Here is a 22270-nt window from a genome sequence, read left to right on the forward strand (position 1 = left end):
GCTCCTAAAACTGGCTGAGAGGAAGCCTTCTAGTTAATCTAGCCAACTAACTGGTTAGCGAGGATACTTTCCACTGGTGGTTTCAGATGAGCTGTAGCTGCTTTTCCTGGTGCTAGGTGGCTTTAATTGAGTGGACTTGGTAAAAAACTTTTTTTTTTTAACGGCATTGTGCCTGGCTTTGTATATAGCGGCTCTGTAAATAGGTATGCGGTTGGGTCATCTTGAATCTGAACGAGGACTCGATGGTACTCGCTCAGAAGCCGAACTGCATCCAGTTCTGTTTAGGAATAACTTTTCTGACTAGGCAGTCCCGCTGAATTCACACTCGTGATCCTTATCTTGAACACTTGCTTGAGCTTTCTGAGGGGGGTTGTGCGTTCTCTTTCCTGCGAATAGTCACCCGCAGAGGAGTGGATTGGAAGGCGTTAGGACTACCGGTGAAAGTGAAGGCAGTGGTAGCAAACCCACCTACTCAGTTTGCAACTAATGTGCGCTCAGAGCTACGTAATCCCGCATAGAATGCGTGTCCCACTGATAGATTTACAGATTTTAAAAAACTTAGCAGCCCTGGATTAAAGTCTTCCTCACTTTTTTATTTCATTATTCAGAACCCACTGGGAGCTTTCGTTCATTTAAATTTCTCCATGTCGGTGGCATGGCAGTCCAGAAATCGTTATTCTGCCCAAGTTACATGTGCCTTCTCTGCCCAGTGTGAATCACGGAATAATGAAACGTGAATCCCTTTGCTGCCTGCTTCGAGGAGGGAGCACAAAATTGGGTGTTCCCCATGCAAATATCCCCTTCTGCGCAGACTCTTCCCCTGCTGCCCAGCAGCTTTTTTTGTCAGGCAGGGAATGTCTCCTGCTAGCGGGTTCTGGCGGTGGCCCTCCTGGGGGCTTTTTCTTCCCAGTCTAGTATTTGAAAGTGGCTTTGAAAGCCTCCCTGAATAACCTTATCTGCGTAGGAGTCACACATTGAAAGTCTGTCTTTCCCCCTTTTGATATATTTCTGCAATAAGCCCCTTGGAGCTGGTGGAATTTTACAGGTCAAGGTTATTGGCTTGTGAACTCAGAGTTACCCCATGGTGTTTGCAAATCTACATCTGCTGTTTGGGAATTCTGTTGTAAGAGCTATTACTAATTTCTCTCATGGTATTATGCGTCTGTATTAGAAAAATGTCACTGTTGCACATGGAAATGAAGGGAAGTCTTGTCCAAGTTACATGGGAGAAATTCCAGCAAGAAAAGCCCATTATCCCAGTCTGTAATCCGGGAAGCTTTCAAGATTCAAAAACAGATGCAGATCAAGTCACCTGGCAGGTTGCAGGGAAGGCAGCTGTAAGGCCCTCAGTGTCATATATACCACCTGGACACGTATCACAACTTGTCATGGGTGAACAGCTGTAAAACTGATTTGCCAGTTCAGATGAGGCAGAAGGAGTTCTCTATAATCTTCAGTAAGCAAGAAATACGGTTTGTTTGCACCCACATGTGTAGTGCCTGTGGATTTGGCCAGTGCCTGCTGGGCTTTGGAACATCATCAGTGTTGGGAAAGAAATGTTCCTGCTGCTCCAGGCCTGGCCAACTACCTGCAGCGTGTGCGACGCTGGCTGAGATGCTTGCAGGATGGTTCCCTAGATTTGCTGTGCTTCTTCTGTGATGGCTTTCTGTGTATGGTATACTGTGCGCTGAAATTCCCTTGAAGGGCTGGATTTCCAGTGAAGAGCCAGCAAGGGAGCCCAGCAGGCTTGGACTTAGCAGCAGGTATAAGCCCTTATGAAGAACTGCTTTATGTTGATGAAGAGCACAGCAGAGCCCTACAAGTACCTTACTTTCTTATCCCCAAGCAGCCTTGAGTTTGAGTCTTTGGTTGTTGCCTTTATAAATAGTGCTGAAGCCAGACAGTATGCCTTACATCTGTCTTTTTGTTCCAGGTTGCGCTGAGAAGACAGCAAGCTCAGGAAGAGGAACTGGGAATCAGCCAGCCAGTGCCCCTGCCCAGTACTCCCGAGACATTCGTTAAGAAGCCTCGTGGTGGCAGCTCTTGTCTCTTGGAAAGTGGCAGCCCTACGCACTCAATGAGTACAGCCATGACAGCAGCTAGCACACCATCAGGTAAAGTGCTTGGGGCAAGGGCTGGCATTGCTTACAGCTGCCCACTGTTGCAGCTCTTCCCCTGCCTCCAGTGGTGGGGTTATGGAGAGTCATCTCTCCAGGAACAGCATTGCAGTGTTGGCACTATTAGCAAAAAGGAAGAACCCAGGACTTTTAATTGATTGTTTTGAAAATCAAAATTAGTTCAGTATATACTGTCACTGTAGTTGAATTCAGTAGGGTGTATACCTGCAAGTAGGTAGATATTGAGGAGCTTTTCTCCTTTCTTTTGGAATACGTGCTTCTGCCACAGTCCTGGCAACTGCATGTTGCCTGGTTGTGTATCTTCAGAATTGGAGAAGTTGTATAGGAACCAAGAACGCTGACTCCAGCAGCAGAGAGCTGCCAACTTCGTGTGTTTGGATGCTGCGGTCCGTGTGTTTTGTGTGGCTCTGAGTGATGAACTATGGAAGTCTGTCACAGTCCTTCCACTCTGCTACACCTTGCTGTATTGTGTTTAACCCTTGTTAAAAAAAATGAAATAACCAAACCTGAAAAACAAACAATATTTGTCTGCAGATTCAGTAAAATCATGGCTAAGCACAGCCAGGACTTAAAGGTGCCCAAGTGAAGACTGTAGGCAAAATGCCTTTTCCGATGCAGAGTTTTTGCCTGACAGATAGCAGCAATTGAATACGTATAAAAATGAAACTGATGTGATTGTCTTCTGCTACAGAGACAGAAAATGCAAACAAACATAAAGGAAAGGGATATTTCATTTGTTTTTCATCATCTGTGCTTATGTCAACATTACAGGTGAATATACTTCCTGGTTAAAAAGATGTTTCTGAAGTGGACATTGCCGTGTATTAACTAATAAAAGGACAGTGCATATGTGTGTTTGTCCAATGACATCACTTGGTTTTGCAGACCATTTAAAACCTTGTCAGATGGATTTGTTACATCCATTGCAGACAGGCAGTTTCAGACCAATGTTGAGGAATTCCTTTGGGAAGCTTTTAGAAGAACTGGTTGATAAAACAATAAATAGCTTTTTATTAGCTTTTTAGTTTTCATTATTGTAGTCATGTTAGTGTCACCTCTGAATTGACGCAGTTGCTCCTTTCATATTCGGATTACTGCATGCTTTGTCTGTAGATGTGGAAAAAGCTGGCTAAAGATTAAAGTAATATATTTAGTAATGTATAGAGATTGTGTGTAACTTAGGAGAACAAGAAACCCCTTGCTTGTACAGAAAGGCCAAAAAATGCGGTTGTCTTACTGTCAACAAAATTTGCATAAGCTTTGATCTAAATGTTTTTTAAATGTCAGTGGAGGTATTTAATTTATTAATCCCACTTTAATAATTTCTTATTAATTGAATTAAATTATGGTATTTAATGACAAAATTAATTAAATAAGCCTAAGGCAATTCACATGCTTGAATAAAGACTTGAAAACATGAAAATGCCTAAGTTTAAAGTAATTTGAATGGTTTGAAAATTTTTGGTCAGAGCAGTTGTAAATGTTTTGCAGTCATCTTTCTTACGGTGGATTTTTCTTCTGTGAGCAATTCAACTACATGGTTTCTCAAGCAGTTTACTAAATAACTGTGTGTAGGTGACAACATTTAGCATTGTGGGTGACAGCTTCGACTGCTCAGGGAAGTGGTGGAGTTACCATTCCTGGAGGTATTTAAAACAGGTGTAGATGTGGTGCTCAGGGCCATCATTTAGTGATGGCTTGGCAATGCTGGGTTAATGATTGGACTCGATCTTAAAGGTCTTTTCCATTCTATGGTGTTAAATGCACAGCTTCATCTCGAGAGAGGGTCTGATTCGATCTAGTAGGGAAGGCAGGGTCAGCTTTGTTCACCATAAAAGGAAAAATGAGTAGGGAATTAATAGGAAATTTGGTTCATAATTTTATTTTTAGGTACCTAAGTAGAAACAGAAATTCATGCTTGGTTCAAAAGCAACTACACTGCATAAAGTTCTGTCCCAAATAATTTTGGTAGGTTCATCTGTTGAAAGAAGAGTTATGGACTCGTGAGTATGGATTGAATGCCACTAGTGACTGTGGGCTGGCTCTGAAGCTGCAGAAGGTGCTCTGCATTCAGCCAGACCTGTAGGGTGACCTCATCGGATGTCAGAGTACAGGCTTCCCCCTGGAAAGTCTGATTTTTCAGTGGGTAATACTACTAAAATACTTTGATGTTTTCTTTTTCTTTTTTTTAGCATATGAATGTGAGAACCTGCCAGGTGTGATATGACATGAAGTTCGTGGTTTAGGTGTCAGGTGGTTTCAAGACCAGGTACTTAAAGCATTCTTGCATTTACTGGTGCCCTCAACTGCAGGCAAAATGAGAGACCCTATCAGAGCAAGTGTCAACAGTGTCTCAGTTTGGTAGGCTGAGGTGCTGATTATGCAAGAATTTACAGTAATCATTAAGGCAGGTAGAGAGAGTGAACCCTCTTTGTTCACACATAGCAGACATCATGCCAAAGAGTCTCTCCTTGCTGTATCCATTTTATCGTCAGTACAGAAGTACTATGACACTTGGTGAGGCCAGGGACAGTTTTTCAGATCCCTTCATGACATGCTGTTTTTGAAAAGGGGAAAAATGAATTATCATAGTGATAGCATAGAGCGTTGTGCACTTGCCATCTCATGCTTGGAAACCATACGTACTTTGGATGGACTGTGTCTTCCCCACTCAAAAGCAAACTGGCAATTTGCAGTGTAGTTGGAAGGGAGCAGACATGGTTACAGGGCATTAGCAGAACTTCTTGAAAACAGATTTTGTAGTTTCTGTGCGTTTTCCCTTAAAAAGATTGCTGAGAGCAAAGGCCCTTCAATTGTACAGAGCAGCAAGAAGTTGGGATACCAGGGCATCTAAAGTAATTGTCCTTCCATCTGTACGGTAAGTACACTGTGGAAGATTAACAGGTGTGTAAAACTCAGGAAAAGACTATGGTGAAGCATTTAAAACATGCCTTTCAGACATAATGAGTTTATAAAACCTGGGTTGTTCCCTGTCCAAGCCAGCTTGTTACCTCTGCCATTTGAATATTTAGAAATCACTGTGGGGTGGGAGGATGGGGAGGAGAATTGTGATCATAAAGCACCTTTGATTGAGGGCTGCTCACACTGGAAGGAGACTGCATTTCACATCTCCTCCATCTTATTTGGTCCTAATCACAGGCTAAGGGTCGTATTTGGCATTTGGTGGATGGGGTGGTGTGGCTGTAGCACACATCACCTAATGACTGGAAGGTGCTAGAAGGCACTCCTTTCTGCTGCTCTCTGCTCATGTTGGTTGAATTTAGAAGCATCCAGTATAGGCAGGATTACTGTATGGTGCTACATGCCAGCTCCTGTGCTATGCTGTTTCCCGTTGGCTCTGTGATGACCATTAGCAGTGGTACTGTTGAGGTGCCTTCACAGTATCCATGGCTGACAAGTTAAACTAATCAGCAACTGTTGGAAATAAGCTTGTGCTTGTTATTTCCCTTTGCAACATTTATTATGTGTGACAGAAACAAAATAGTGTTCTTTTTACATTTCTGTAAGTAGCTGCTGCCTACACTGTGAAAGTCTTCGAGGAACATATGGGATTTTATCAGCTTATAAATACGGACTGTAGAGTGGGGTCAGCAGTGATATTATGCCTAATAAATGATGCTGCTGAGATGTCTTTGAACTTGCAGTGCCCTAGATGCCTCTGAAAACCCTACTTTGCCTTGTTTACTTTTCTTTGCTTTCCTGATGTTATCTTTTGCATTGACCTTTTCTGCAACACTGAGCTGTGATTTCAGAAATTGATGTCATGTCCTTGCAGACGTTGATCTGCATAGGCAGTGAGGTAAAAAAGAAGTTACTATAATTGGAACATAACATGCCTGGGTTTAAAAAAAAAAGGATATTATATTTTTAAAAGAAAGTCCTTTTAAGTCTTTACAGTATGGTATCATATGTTGTCAGAATTTTGGCTTTGTCAATGAAGTCTCATTCTAGTTACCAGATGGGCAACATGAGGAAGCTGCCATAAACCTTTCGCTGTGAGAATGCTTAAGCACTGGAACAGGTTGTAGTGAGAGGTTGTGGAGCCTCTGTCCTTGGGGAGACACAAAACTCGGCTGGATGGTGCCTGAGCAATATGATTCAGCTGTGAAGCTGGCCGTGCTTTCAGCAGAGTTTGGGACAGCTGGCCTCCAGAGATCTTTTCCAAACTATTTTGTCAATCTGTGAAATGCCTGCTTTTGTGTATTGAAGTTAAGTCAATGTATTAAAAGTTGAAATTCAGCCAGCCTCCATACCAATCCGTATTTGCAAGCCTGGGAAGGAAATTCTAATTCTTTTCACCTAAAACAACTCAATGTAGTTACCTACAGCAGATTTCAACAGAAAATTATCATCATGGTGATAGTCAGGTGGTAGAGAGGATTGTTAGTTCAGATGGCAGGAGCCTCAACAGGGCTGGACAGTAAGGAGAAGAAATCATTTGCCTGCCTGTGCACAACTAGGTTGATGGACACGTATCCTCAGAGGTCTGGTTGGGACTGCAGTGATTACTGGTCCATCCTGCTCTTTTCTTTTGTCTCCTCATTACTTTCTAACAACGATTTTTTCCTGCTGCACTTATGACTACTTCTTCATCAGTTTTAGTTGCTGTAGTTTAGCTCTTGTTCCTGCCAATAGTCTGTCAATACTGAGAGACAAGGAGGCCATTACTTCCTGGTGCTTTTCCCCAGATTCTCTCACAGCCAACAAGTCTCTGTTAAAAAGAAAGAGCATAGCTAAACATGATGTGTTTTTACTGAATTTTAATAGTTGGCAAAGAAATAAGTTCTGCAACCTTCACCTATGAATAACTAATACCCTTCCATCTATAATCATCTGTTTTTGTCTAGTTGGTAGCAGTTAAGATGAGAGAAAAAGAGTTGTGTTTACATGTGTCTCTTGTAAGAGTTTGTGAACTGTCTTACCTCTCTTGCATTGGCATTATTTCTACAGCATGAGTTAGACTTTGTCTTGGGAAGCAGTTACTGGAGGTGGTCTTCTGTCTCTATGGTGGTTTTCTGAGTTGCTAAATGTCTTTCGAGCTAGACCGAGTAAATAATTCAGGGAGTATTTCACTGTGAACAATCTTTCTTTGGTTTAGGATAAAAATTTCCGCTAATAGGTTTTTTTAATTTCTGACTGATACGGCTATGTGATGAACAAAGCATCCTGCAGCATGGGGACCATGGCTTTATAATTTTCAGATGCTACTGAAATCACATGCACTTTGCTTGGAGTTGTTTAAAACGGCATTGCTTGTGAAGCAAGGGGGGTGTTTCCGCCTCTTTCTGCTGCTTTGGTCTCGCTGTACTTGGGAATGCTGCAAAAGAGCTTTGAGCATCTCATTATAAAAGAACATAGATAAATCTGGAAGTACAGAGGGAAGGGTGACAAAAATGATGTATGGCTTGTAGAAAAGGAGACTAAGGGTGGATATAACAGTCTATAAATATTTGAGAGGTAATAATATGGAGGAGGGGGAGGGATTATTTACAGTGCTTGAGACAGCATAACAAGGAGCAACGGCTTGAAACTAAAAAAGACAAAATTAAATTAGACAGTAGACACTTTTTCTCATAACTAGAAGTGCAATTAGCAACGGAGTGACCTGCATAAGGACAAGGGGGTAAGTGAAGCATAATCAGGAGAGGTGTTTAAGAGTGTGTTAGATTACGATCTCAAGTGATTAATATGGGGGTAAACTCTGATCAATGTGCAGGTTAAACTAGATGATGGAAATCTCCTGCAGCTTTGTCATCTCCTGTATGATTCATTGCCTTTGGCCATTGTTTGACTGTGTTAAGTAAATCATAACGTTACAGGGTTCTGCATCCCTGATTAGATGTTTCCTGTTAATTCTCCAGTTCTGGAGCCTGCAGCTTGCAAACCTTGCACTTTCCCTGTTCCACCTTTGAAGCAATAGTGGTTAATTGTCTTTGCAGCTCTGTGTATGTGTGTGTCACAGACTCTGTCAAAAGTGCGGTATTTCTGTTGTGTTTGTGAAACAGGTAGAACTAGTGGCAATTTTCAGAGCTAAGTCTCTAAATGAGGAAGTTTTGCTTTTCCTTTCAGGCTTTCAGTCCTATCCTTTCAATCCTGTCCGAAGCTTTGGTGGAAGTGTAAAAATAAATAGTAGCATAAAAAGATTTGGAAAACCTCAAAAACAGTTGCTTTTCTTTTTCTGTGCAAGAGGTACTGCAGGTCTTATCCAAGTCTCTCTTGACCAGAGGCAGGTGCTGGGGAGAGCTTTCTGCAGAGTGTTAGGGAAGCAGGGTGGTTTGATGTACCCAAACCTCCTTACCTCAGGAGAGTAATGCTGCTCAGCCCCAGGGCTTCTGTGACTGTCTTTTGGCTGGAGGATTGGAAGCGAAAACCCACAGGTAGCTCCGCAGGTATTTCCATTCTTCTTTCATGTTTCAGAAGAGCTTTTTCTCCCCCTAAAGAATTCTTGTTGTTTTGTGGGTTTTTAATTGTGTTTTCCTAAATCTTTCACCGTGGGGCTTGCTGTAGAATCTTTCCATGTGACTTTTCTTACACCAGGTGGGTTTTCCAGATGTCAAGCTGCCAGTTAGAGCAGGGTTCCTGCCAAGTGGCTCTTACTGTGTGCTGAACAGACTTTGCCTGTGCACTGTCTTAGCATGCAGGTCCTCAGGGATTTTTTTTCCCACCAAAGGCCAAGGTGGCTGGTGGTCATCTCCTTTTGTTCACTGTGCCCTGGAAACTCTTCCTCCATAACGCTGGCGTTTGTATATGCACATTCACGTTTAGAGAGTTATCTGTGCTGACTTGTACTTTTCAGTTGTCATTATGAACACTGAGATAAGGGATGGAGCAGGAACAGGGGATGTACTAAGAATTTTCTGTCTGTGGGCACATTATTGCACTATCTGCAGCTAACCTCTCGTTCCTTTCTGTGTCCTTGAAACAGTTATTATGACTTATCTAGTGTGTGGGGCTTTCTTTTTGTATTTAGAAAAGATATAAGTGGGGAGTGAAGGAGTACTGCACGCTTCCTTAACTGAGCACTGGTGTGATTTCTTGCTTTTTCTTTTTTCATGTGCTTTCTTATACCTTGAAGACTGTGTTCATTTGTTTTGTTTATCAACTAACCTCCTAATTCATCCTGTTGGCCCATTTTTGGTAGATTTGGCACTTAATGAGGTGGGACTAAAATGCAATTTTCTAGGTTTCTTTTGTAGCAATGCTTTTTCGTAAGCTTTTTCTAATACCCACCCACCCACCTACCCACTCCTTTTTTTTCTGAACTTTGCTAAACTTTTTCCTGAGTTGGAGTACCTGCCAGTCTTAACTGGAGATGTAAATAACTCCATTGAGGTTGTTGGTGAACAATAACCAATATTCACCAATATTTTGTACTTGTTAGGTACAAAAATCATTCATAAACTTCTGTGCTGTGTTTTCTTGAAGAGCTTACAGCAAGTCATTTAAGCATTGAGCGTCTTTTCAATTGCAATGAGATTGGATGCCTAATGATTTTATTTTTTTTTTTTAACTCCTTTCTCTAGACTCTATTCATAGTATTTCTACTGCTTGCAGCATAGGCCACCATTAGCTGACTTGGATGCCTGTAGTCACAGGCACAACTGAATGTCAGCTGATGTAAGCCACTGTAGTTCCAGTTGCTGTGCATTTCTGTCTTACCAGTTGTGCATGAACAAAATTTATTAGTGATCAACTTGCATTTGCATGGAATCAGATTTTGTGAGTGCAAATGTTATTGCATCCACTGGCGATCACGTGCAGAAGTGATGCACGTTCATAAGTGATGCACGTGCATATGATTTTTGCTTGCTTGCCCAAACCCAGTGGGTGTCTACAATGGTTCTTTACCACTCCTGATAGCAGTTTTTCTGTCACGTGTTAGGTACACAGAGTAAAAAAATCCTCCTGTTACTTCTTCTTCAGAAACCTTTTGGATTTCTTTCATCATATAGCTTATAACCAAGCATAGACTCCAGCTAATTCCAAACATCATCCTACTCCCTTTATTATTTTTAGTGTGAGCCATAACGATTTTATCCCAGTCGTATTTCCTCCAAGGTCTGCTATCTCAGATGCTTGTAAAGCCTTCCCTCCCTTCTAATGTTCTCTTTGATCTCTTGTTAATGACTTAAATCCTTTCACGTTTAATCCACACCAAGTTTCTTTCTCCTCCTCTCAATTTGCTTCTTTGTGCCTGCAGGTGGCTGGGCTGTTTTCCATCACTGTCTAGAAATCTGGTTTTCTTCCCTAATTACCTTTCCCTTTTATTCCTCTATTTTTTTTAAAGTTGTATTTGTTATAAGTTTTGCCTCTGCATAACACAACTTCAGTAACATGTCTCGAGTGCAAGGAATTAAATGTGTGTAGATTTCTTTCTCAAATCAGGTTGTCTCAAGAAGAATAACATGTATAAATACATATGCACACATAGTAGTCATACTCCCAGCTGTTACACTGAAGGTTGAAAATGGCACTTGTTCTCATGATCCTAATTTTTAAAGGGTCTAATTTTATTGATCCTGATACTGTTAGCTGTCATACATGTTAATAATTTTAGATATGTAAATAGTCCTGCTGTCTCAGTTCAGTGTGAACAAACATGTTGGAGCCTCCCAGCTCACATAAAAAGATCAACTACTCTGCTCTAGTCAGTGGCAGATGATGTTGAAAGTGGAATTTGCTGCTATAGACATCTTCCTGAGGATGTAAAGCTTGCATTAAGTGTGGAAATAAAAATTATTTTCTGTAGGTTTTCTTTCTTCAGCCATATTAGGAGAATTTTTAAGTTGCATGCTAAAAGTTTGCAGCAGATCATTTTTATTAAGTGTGCACTAAATGTTAGCAAAATGTGCCCTCTCCAGTTCTATTGAAATCAGTGCTGGTATTTCAGGTCTTCTTCGCAGGAGGTGGATTGGGGCTGTGTGTATGGCTGGGAAGCTTAGGCCAAGCTGCAGTCTTTTGGCTGGGATTTCTCCCTCCTTGGTGAGTTTTTTTTTTCCCAAAACACATTTTCCTTTGAAAAAAGTAGGGTTTTCTTAAGTTTAAAATTAAAATCTTAAATTTGAGAGGCTTTTTAGTTGTGTTTAGGAACTCACACACAGTTAACAGTCATTTGACCCATTATAGGATAATAATTCTACATGTGGAAGAGGAAGAAATGCTTAATAATTTTTTCTGGCCTTTGCTTTGAAGAAATGTTGCTGTGTATGGAGATAGTGACGTTCTGCTTTTATTCCAAGCAGTAACTATAATCAGAAGGTTGGATTACTTGCATTATTTAAAAAAAACCCAAAACACAAAAACCAACAGAAAACTTGGCCGAGAATCTCTCTGGTCCATTAATGCTGATTTCCGTTAACACTGGAGAAATTCCTAAGGTCTGGAAGAAAGGTGATGTAAGAAAAATGAGTGTGGTAGGATGGGTGGCTACAAATCATCAGCCTGACATCAGTTTTTGTGAAAACAACTGAACAGTCCACAGCAGACTGAAATGTGCAGGAAAGGGAATTAAGAGTTATAAGAGATATAAGAGTTAAAGTATGCTCACACAACGTGAATTAACAGAAGTTGATGGGTAGAATATTCTGTCAAGTTAGTAATCTTTTATCATTACAAAATTGCTTGACAAAGTAACATACTGATGCAGTCAAATTCTGCAAAGCGTTTTATTTTTGTATTCCCTGACATCTTGATTAGGAAACTGAACTGACAGAAAACCAATACTGTATGTGTTCCATGTTTTTAGTAAGGATGATCCTGTCAGTTGGAAAATGTAGGTCTGAACAGGGAATCTAATGTGGTTGGTGTTTCTGGAGAAGTCTTACAAGGACCTTGATTGTAAGCTGTGTTGTTTTCCCATTGTTGTCTTTGAAGCAAGCCTGGAATCACCACAGGTCATCTTGGTAGGTGATGGAAGGGTGCATGGACTGGCAAGCAGTGGAGAAGACAGAAGTGCACTGAGAGCTAGATGGTTGGTCATGTGCAAACAAGATCCACTTTAACCCATACAAGAAGTAAAAAATGGAGCAGTCTGTCCCTGAAGAACATTGTCATTGCAGAGCAACTTGTGGCCACGAGGGTACTACGTTGAATGTTAGTGGTTCTCAGTGGAAAAGGATGGTACAGCCCTTTGAGACAGACCTAAGATGATGGGAAGGTGTCTTCTGTACCTGAAACTGGTGAGCTGCCTGGGGGACTAGTAGGACTTCTTCTCTAGTGACATTGTGCGTAAAGGAAAGCAGGCTCTCAGTGGATATTGGAAGGGAGGTCGGTGGTAGTTATTAAGTAAACATACCACACCAGGCTCGGGAACATCATTGAGCCAAAAATGATGGGAAGCTGAGACAGAGCAAGAGAGGTGTCACGTTTGTTTGCTCTGTTCATACTGTTCTGTAGGTTTCTCTTTGTAGCTGCTGGTGGGCAGCCATTGTCTGCACCAGCACACCTGGGCTTCGACTTGGAAGGGCTCAGACAGGAGATGCAGGAATGATTAAAAGACCAGAAAACGTGTAATGAGCTGAGAGACATGTTTTATTTTGCCTTTTAGTGATTCCCTCATCTAAGATTAATTATTAATCCTAATATGATTGTTTGGAATTGCATGTGCCATTCCCAGACTAGACCAGCTCAATTTGAAATTTTCTATGTCATTTCCATGGTATGGGTTTTCACATTGTGAGCAGAAGCATCATGTGGATGCAGAATCCCATGAAAAGCTGCTTTGTTGGCAGTGTCCACTTCAGGGCTCAAGCAAGACAGCAAAGAACAGCCTTAATTCTAGGGTGTCCTACATTTTGTTGAAACGTGCCATCTTTGTTGCTTGACTTTTATACCAGAGTGCCTCTTTCTGGCAAGTGTTGTTCTTGATTAGATGTGATGTTCCACTTAGGACTAGTTTAAGTGGAATTGGAAAAGCTCGTACAGGAAAAGCAGGACTCCCCAGCTCTGCCCTTACTGTCAGAGAGCCACTGCAGGCCAGGTGCAGTGACTGGTGGTTTTGTCCTGGGGTGGTGAGATGAGATGAAAAGCATGGTAGCAACTGGTAAGTGCCCAAGCAAGGCATAGCTATGGAAAGGAGAGGTGGGGTACATCAGTCCCTGTGCTCCAGAAGGGACCAGAAGCTTGCAGGAGGCTCAGAGTTGTTGGACCACATGGTTTTTATTTTTGTCTTTTTTTTTTTTTAAGAATGCTCATTTCTGCTTTGAGAAGAAAGGCATATCTGCTGAGCATCTGTATTCCTCAGGTATGGTCAGAAATATTGCTACTGCAGTGACAATAAGCTATTTTGGCTGCGATTTATTCCCTTTACCTTGGAGACACAGCTGCATTTAGCTCACGTGTCTGATAAGGCTGATAACAGATTTTTTTGACCTCTGCCTTGTAATAGATGTTAGTCAGAGCACAGCTGGGCATCCAGGGCTGTTTGGGCAGGCAGTCCTGAACAAGAATGAAAAAGAACTGCTGGATTTGGCATTTGAGCTTGAGTTGGGGTCATAGTGGCATTGGCAGTTGGGGGAGGGAGGAAAAACCATGCTATTCTCAAAAACTTTCTGTACAAAACAGTTGGGAGGACTGCAGAGGTGGTTTTCCAGAGGTCAATGAGAGCAGGATAGCCCCATACATCTCAGAAACTGCTCTAGGACAGGGTTACCAATGAATGCTCCCCTCTTGCTCTGCGGACCCTGCTCTTCACCTGTATTTGCTGGCTCATCTCAAATGCAGGGTGACTCTCTCTCTCTTCCTTGTTCCACAGTTAAGATCTCCACCTCTGCTACCTGAGAGCCAGCACAGAGTGATGGGCCAGAGGTGTGCAAACTGGAGAAACATGGAGGAGGGTTTTGTCTTGACAGCAGTGGCTCGGGTAGCCTTCTCAGGGCCTGAATTCAGGAGTGCTTTCAGGAGTTCAGGGTCCCTGTTATTTCACTCTGAACTTAGGGAAAAGGCTTTCCCTGGAAGATCTGAAAGGCCTGATTCTGCATACCTTGTGCTACAGTAATTATACTGTGTACTTCTAGTCCAGAGTGTTTACCTGATCCTTCATCTTTTCATTTGTCATGGTGGCAGAAAAGTATCTCAGCTTTTCTTGTATTTGGGAAGTTTATTTAACCACACAGTTTAAAAACATCAAAATGTTTTGGTTTTTTTTTACTCAGCTATCTTTGCTATTTTTACTAGAACTATCATTTTTACTAAACCATTATTTCTTAAATATCTTTTTTCAGATAGGGATGTGAGTTGAGAGTTTTATACATACAAGCACCTGAAAGAGAGCTTTTAAGATAAAGCACCCTCTGGAGTGTATCGAGAGCACTAAGGGGATTTCAAAAATCAGGATGTGGGGGGTCACTTCTCTGTTTCTTGAGAGCCCTGCTTCCGTCTAGTTCCAGTGCCTTTATGAAGAAGGAGGACATAGTGTGTGGACTCAAGAGTGCGATGAGGCTGTTAGCTGAAGCGAATGATACTGGAATGCAGTTCAGTTGTCTGGTCCTTTGCTGGGAGCTTTGAGAGCACTAGAGATGAAAACCTGGTCCTTTGCGCACTCACATCAGTATCCATAAAAGACAATCTCTGTGAATCTCATAGTGGACCAAATTTGTCTCCTAGGAACCTGTACTGCATTGGCAGAAGCTGTAAATTAGGGTGGGAAGGGTTGTTTACTGAAGGAGCGCTAAATGGGTTTCTGTGTGAAAGCAGAGTGACACGGGTGTAAAAGGATGCCAAAATGGTGGATTAAGACTCTGGGGAGAGAAAGGAGAAACACAAAAGGTCCCATGGTAGAGGAGAGCAGCTGGGACCTTCTTTAGAGCCTTATATTCAGGCTTAGACATGTGTTGCTGTCATGTTCGTCAAGTTCCCATTGAGAGACTCCAGCCACTTCCCATTCCCTTCCATCTCTTAACTTTCCTCTGCTTGTTTTAGCTAAAGCAGAAAGTAGAAATAGGGAAGGTGTTAGTGTGTAATATTTTTTACGGTATCACTATTCACGGTACAAATAATAAATGACACAGTACATGCTTGGACAGTTTACTGCCGGCTTTTGTATATGCTGTGACAAGTGCTCAAAAGGTCAAAAAAGCTTCCTTAACAAATTTGATAAGATAATTCAGTGAGCTGTAACAGCATAAAGTCCTGGGGGCCATAGACCAGAATAGAGGAAATAATTATGCATGGTAATGGGTAATTACAGATAATGGCCTTTTTTGGGGGGTGGCAGAAAATACACAGCCCCACAGGCTTGCCTGGAATGAACATTGTCTAGCACATTAACTTTATAGCAAGCTAAAAAGTTCAGTGCTGGAACCAAAGATAATCTGCAGCTTCGAATGGGAAGAGAACAGAAATACTCCTCTCAAAGGCAGAACAGGTTTTGTTCCTCAGGAGGCAGAGTGTCTCAGCAGAGAGTAAGTAATGGTGCCAGCTTTCTTTGACATCTGAAATAGCTCTGTCATGATTGTCTAGTGGGAGAAACATATTGTTCCAGTGTTTCTGATTATGATGTTAGGGAGTGATTTCACACCGGCCTCATTCAAGGCTACTGTCTGACCTCAGAGCTAGCTATGAATTGAACTAATGTGTTGCAAGACTTTATATTGCCAAACTGGTTAATAGAAGTATACTGATGCTTTATATACTGAGCAAGGGGAAATTGTCAGGTGTGGATACAAGACTCTTTTGAGGTCTAAAGTGAAGTGTTTCCTGACCGAATAATTAATTTTTGGCGTTTTAATGGCATAGATGTACTTAAGCACTTACATATCTGACTGCAGTGATGAAGGCAGTCACTCTGAGTTGAAAATACAGGAAAATGTAAACTACCAGAAGCTGAACTCTGGCCAGTGGGCAATGACTACGCTTTACTGCTCCTTGAGTAAACGTGTCACTTGAGCTAGTCATGGTTTACTTTTTCAGTGGTATGTCTTTCTTTGTGTAGAGTCTCTGTAGGCATAGAAGAAATAAAAACTGCTAACCATAGGTGTTTGTTTAAGAACTCATGTCAATAAATGTGGGCAGTGAAATTCTCTTAATAGCCACCCTGCATATACAGAATTCCTTTTTGAAATATACAGTCAGAGGGACCAATCATCTGTTATAGCCACATGAGTAAATGGAACAGTGCAGTGCATACATGGCTGTATGTACTATCCTAATTTTTAGAACAATTCCTGGTGTGCCTCTGTCCCAAACTGACTAATACTCTCCCCCAGATTCCCAAGAGTGGACCAATAACCATTCCCAATAGGCAATTTGGAGCTACCACCCTATTTTAGTTGCTGAACAAGTCTAATAGTATGGACTCTGTGCCATTTGACTTCAACACCAGAGGCTTGTCCAGGCATGTTTAAATTACTATTATCAGTATATAATAAGGTGTGTAACTGGCCCTTAACAGTACCAGTAGGAATAGAAAATACTTCATGATTAAATACAGAATGAATGAATGTTATAGACAGAACTTCAGTGTTTGCATTTCATGGTGTGTATGCTTAAAAACATGCTTGCATCCGTGAGATAGAGATGATGGTAGAAATTTCTGTAAATTCCCTGGCATTTCTCCTCTCTCCTCCCAAAAAGTAAGAAAGGGAAGAATGATCTATATGCTGGCTTCTGCACTGATTTTGCCATGCAAATCTGCAATTTGTGTAAATCACCATAGCTTTATTGTAGTAAATGGTCTGAGACTGGTTTACATTAACTGAGGACTGGGCCACTGTTTTTCACCATGCTCTGTAAGTGAAGGTAGGAGTCCCTTGTAAGTTACTGAAGGTGTAAGACCCATATGTGTAACTGACCCCGAAAACTCACCTTCCTTAAAAGAAAATCCCAGCCACCCTGAAATGAATTACTGGTTAACTACTATTAATATGCCATAGAGCTAGAGAGTCTTCTACAGCACTGCAAGATCAATAACAGTATTTATTGTGCATCATATTGATCTTCAATGAAAGAGTGAGCTATATTTCACACTGTGTACATAGTGCAAAAAAAGTAGCATCAGTTCTCTACAGGAATTGGTGAAGAGCTTAGAGATTCAAGGGCACAGCTGCATGAAGGGATACTGTTGTCTCACTGCAAGAGCATTGCTCACCCATGGAGAGCCTCTGAAGTCCCTACACTGTCGATTTGGTGTTCCAAAAACTGAAGGAGAATTTTACATGCTCTTTTTTGTTTGCTCTTGCAATTTGTTCCTTCTTGTACAGGTTCAGTCCCATATTTTTAATTGCATCCTGTTTGCAATTTGCAAAATGTCGAAGTTTGTGGCTAGTGGCAGGAGAAGGACCCAGGACCCTGTGCCAGTTTTTTGTGTAGAGGGTGAAGATAGCCAAGGCGTGAGCCCAGCTCCTGCAGCAGCCCTCTTGTTTTAAAGGGCAGGTGGAGGGGTAGAGTGGGAGTCTGACAGCACGGCAGCAGTTGCCTTGTTGAGAGCTTAATTCCCCTCGAAAATTGCTCTACTTAGAGCAATGATCCTCAAGACTGCCCCTCGTGTGCAGGTGTGGTAATGCGGCAAGCTCTGAGGAGGGGAGGACCTTCTCCTTGCCAGCAGAGCCATTCTGCTGTGTTGAATACATTTGGGGCCGGGGAGGGAAGCGGTGTGGAACAAAACAAAACAGCTGAAAGCTGCTTTCTTAACCTTGGTATTCTCTCCTTGGTGGTTGAAAACACAGCCATGAGCTGACAGCCTCCTTGAGGAAGACGCCTTGCTTGTTGAGTGTCCAGAGGTGAGGCTGTGGAAGGTTCAGCCTGTAGGTAGAAGGCAAGAATTACAAGTACAGGCCAAAGACTGACCAGAGGAAACCCAGCTAGTTAAAGCTTATTACAACCATTGCTCCATTAGATCTGTCTCATTCTGCAAATGGTGCCCATGCCTGAGGATGCTGCAGCCCAGAATCAGTGTGCTTGCCCGTCAGCTGGCTAGCAAACTTCAGCTGGAGAGAACCAGCTTGGATAGAACAAAAACTCCCTGGGCATACAATAAACATGAAATCTTCTCTGAGTATATCTCTTGAGTACCTTGTTTTATCCCTAGAACAGTTTAGCAGGGTACTTTGGCCTTGAATTCTGCTCCTCTTGGCACTTGGCACTTCTTTGAAGGTATCTCGTATAGGTACTGGCTGGTCTGACATGCTTTTCTGTCTCAGCTTTCATTGCTCAGAAAAATCAAGACTTCCGGGGCGTTCTCCATTAACAGCAATACTCCTTAATGTATTTACAGTTGTGTATGTTCTAGATGTGTTGTATATATATGATGTATGCATTAGTAGTAGGAGATTACATAGTTTAGCTGGGCTGGATGAGGTAAGAGCGTAGAGCTGGACTACAGACCTGCCCTTGAACCATTAGATGCCAGGCGTGCTGAAGACCTGCAGGAGCTCTCCAGAGGCATCCTTTCCTCAGGCTGGCTGGAACACTGCAAGGTGTATAGAGTAACCCATGGCGTGCTTTGTCCTGGTCTGACTTGACAGTCCAGATGGTACAAATCTATGTCTTGTATGAGATATCTCCCTTCTCCCAGGTGAAGCACCACATCTCCTCCAGATGCTACTGAAAAAAAGGGGAGACTTGTCCCAAAATACAATGCTAAAGAAAACCTCATCTCCTAAATTTGGGGGAAGGTGTGAGTCGAAGTACTTGATAACTTTGTTCTGCTCTTTGACACATGTTGCTAGTTCTTCATCTTAGAAGCATGATGAGGATTGGGGTCTAGGGTACATTAACTCTTCTGATTGTCTTTCCAACACTGTTATGAGTCCTAGGTCTGTATGAAGTTGGGTGTTGTGTCTGTCCCTTCACTTGAATGTTCCACTTTCCCATGTCTCCTGTTTTTATTGCTAACCTGCTGGGGCACGTCCATGTGATGTGGCTGCAGCTCAGAGGACCATGGATTCCATAATTTGGTGTTTATAAGAGAAAATGGCCCAGGCTGCTAATGCCTGGGGATTTATGTGCGTGGATGCATGGGGTGGCTTTAAGAGCCAGCTTTACACACTCAATACTGAGTCTTGAGAGGGCAGCTGGTAGTACTGTAGAGGCTATTGGAGGGTGGAGGAACAGCAAAAGGAAAGCAGAGAACTGTTCTGGTGGATTCATATGGACCTGAGCACTGAACTGCTGGTGGCTGTTGTGCAGCTAGATAAAGGAAGAAAGGATGACAACTGATGACAGGCCCAAAACAGAGAGGAGGCAGAAAAAGAAGGGGCAAAAACCATGTGTTTTTTTTCTCCTACTTAATGCAGAATACTACTACCAGTGTTCTTTCATCAGGATGTAGCTGTAGCATTACCAGATGCTGGGACATCACAGAGACATCAAGGATGCTTCTATGATTTTGTGGATAGCTATGGGCAGGTCTCTGTTCTGGCCTAGCTCATCTTGTCCTGTGTTAGGAAGTGTAGTGAAAGTGTAGGTATTTCCAAAAGTTGCAGCAAAACCTGCTTCTTTCTCCCCCTTTTCCTTTTAGCTGCCAGTACCTCAGGGTGGCTCACTCAGGACACTCACCTTTTGTGTGCAGTTGCAAAGAGGCCCTATCTTCCTGGTCCTAGCATTCTTTGCAGAAAGTATTATCTGTTCTTAGCCCTGCCAGAAGTTCTGTGGACGGCTGCCTTGCATATCTCTGTCTCACGTGAAATCTGTATCCCAGTAGGGAACGTGTTGGAGGGTTTTGCTTTTGGCTCCTGTTTTGCATTATTGGAAGGAGAACAACTGGACCACAGCATTATTCAGGAGCTAAGTTTGGAGAGGGGAGTCAGGCTCGTGCTGTGATTTATCAGAACTGTTTGCTTTTCAGTGGTAGCGGTCCAAGTTCTGATTTTATCAAAGATGTGGACAAAAGGACTTGAAGAGAGGCCTGCCTAGAAGCAGAATAATAGCAATAACAAAATTCCATAAAAATATGAAAGTATGAAACTATGAAAGGTCTTTTGTGGCATTGCGGACTCCTCTGTTCTGTGTGCAAATCTGAGAGGTACTCTCAATGAGAAAGGTCAGCTGGATTGGTTCTCGCTCACATAGTGCTCAGGGGCAGAAAAAACAGATGCAGGAGACATAAAACACCCTGTTAATAAATATATGTAGTTCATTGATGTCAAGAAAATGTCAGCAAGAGCTGAGTGGGGGCACTGTATAATTTAGTGACAGAAAAGGACACTGTCCTTCGGATTGCAGAGAGCTTTAATTTGAGCTGAAGAAGTGAAAAAGACTTGTATTTTAAGTAGTAGTAATTGGTAAATCCTATTATTGGATCTAGTATGCAGCTAACACACAGTACAGTGGAAGCTGTTACCATGGCTCTGAGAAGCTGGTAAATGCCACCATATTAATTTTGCAGTTAGGTATCCAAGAGAAAGATGCGAAACGAACTAGGCAATGCCTCCCTGGGGCCTATGTGTGTATTGTCCATGCTGCTTCATCAGCCCTTGAGAACTCATCAGCAGGCTTTTAAAACCATATATTCTCTTCTCCTCCACGTTAGAGTTGGACAACATCATGGGAAGAGCAGGAGCTCCTTGCAGAAGGGATCATTATGCTGCAGACACTCTCAGGGTTGGTGCAGGACAGGGTTACAGGGATGCAACCTAGAATCAGAGCTGCAGGGATGGTGGGCTTTACAATTGCTCCCTTGTTTAATATGTAAATGTGTATTCTCCATGTGGTGAGATCTTCTAAGATTATGGCAGTTTTTTGCTGTGTCTGACTTGGCCATGTAGCTAATGCAGTGTGTCAGAGCTTGGCTGTGAAACAGTACCAGCAAGCACTTTCTTTTTTCATCCTTGCAAATATTGCAAGGTACTGGTTAACACTGGAGTGAGAAGAACAAAACTTGAAACATGCTCTGAGAAAACCCTCAACTTACGGAACAATAAAGGAGGCAGACTTTTGCCTGCAGGGAGTGCAGCCAGCTGGCCTCTGGTCTCAACCCATTCTGAATGGATGGGCAGCAAGTCCCATCCTCCTCCTCTTTTGCCAGTGTCACAGGAGCTTGATTTGCTCTGTGATTTTGTAGGTAAACAGGAGAGAAATTGTGATATTGGAGGCTGGGCAAGGATTGAGGCCTTCGCTACTCAGATGTAGCATGTGGGTTTGAGACACCTTGACTGATCATACAGTGCTTTCTCTACTCCAGCTTCTCTTGGCCTTGTGGCTATTTGCCCTTTTTTAGAGGCACGTTCAAATGTGTGTTCTCTCACCTGCAGGACATTGGCTGGAAAGGGGTCACCCAGCAGCTAGAGCCTTTCTGCTTCCAAGGAGTTAAGAGACTTGGCACACTGTTACACTTCAAAAATAATAGGGACTGCATCCTTAGCTGGTGTAAATCATCATCAGATCAGCTGATGCTGCTTGAGGACTCAGAGCATTGTCTTAACCTGCAAATGTTTTTGTCTCCTGTTTTGCAGTCTACGGCGTGTTTAGGTGGTGGTCTTGGGCTTTGAGTGGACGTCAGTCCACTCAAGTTTGCACCAAACATCCAGCTGTGTTTCCCTTCCAGTTCCCACCTCTTCCTATTTACTACTCTCCGTCCAGCATTCAAGAGAAGTAGTAGCTCATCAGAAGGTGAAAGGTAATGGTCTTCATGGAGCCTCTTGTTTCATAATGTTTTTTTTTTCTTTTCAGAGGGACGGATGCTCATTCAGGACATCCCTTCCATCCCCAGCAGAGGGCACTTGGAGAGCACGTCTGATTTGGTTGTAGACTCCACCTACTACAGCAGTTTTTACCAGCCGTCCCTGTATCCTTACTATAACAACCTGTACAGCTACTCTCAGTACCAAATGGCAGTGGCCAGTGAGCCTTCCTCAAGTGAAACTGGGGGTACGATTGTAGGGTCGGCCATGAAAAACAGCCTTCGAAGCCTCCCAGCAACATACATGCCCAGCCAGTCGGGAAAACAGTGGCAGGTATGGTGTTACAAAGGTGTAACGCACAAGAGTGAGGTGGACAATAAGTTGTTTCTTGGGCCTCATTCTGACCTCCTGTTTACTGGTGTCATGGCAGTGTAAAACTAGAATCAGATTCCAGAGTGTGATTAGGTCCCCAGTTAGGAAACAATGATGACAAATGTAAGTAGGTTGCTGCAAGCACAGTTAATGGGCACCCGCTTGATTTCTTCTTCTGAGTTA

The 22270-nt window shown here is 42.5% G+C and overlaps 1 protein-coding gene across 1 annotated transcript in view; it reads left to right on the forward strand.

The window, feature by feature from the left end:
* Nucleotides 1-1933: 1933 nt before the first annotated feature.
* The window catches only part of DMRT1 (doublesex and mab-3 related transcription factor 1), a gene marked incomplete at both ends in the record, with an annotated part of 28365 nt that continues 8028 nt past the window's right edge, over nt 1934-22270 (forward strand). The window contains 2 exons of the mRNA XM_010134072.1: nt 1934-2114; nt 21765-22048. Coding sequence (XP_010132374.1) covers nt 1934-2114; nt 21765-22048 — 465 coding nt within the window. The remainder of the gene's footprint in view (nt 2115-21764; nt 22049-22270) is intronic.

Source organism: Buceros rhinoceros, unplaced genomic scaffold (genome assembly GCF_000710305.1).
Source record: "Buceros rhinoceros silvestris isolate BGI_N320 unplaced genomic scaffold, ASM71030v1 scaffold7384, whole genome shotgun sequence".
Lineage (NCBI taxonomy): Eukaryota > Metazoa > Chordata > Aves > Bucerotiformes > Bucerotidae > Buceros > Buceros rhinoceros.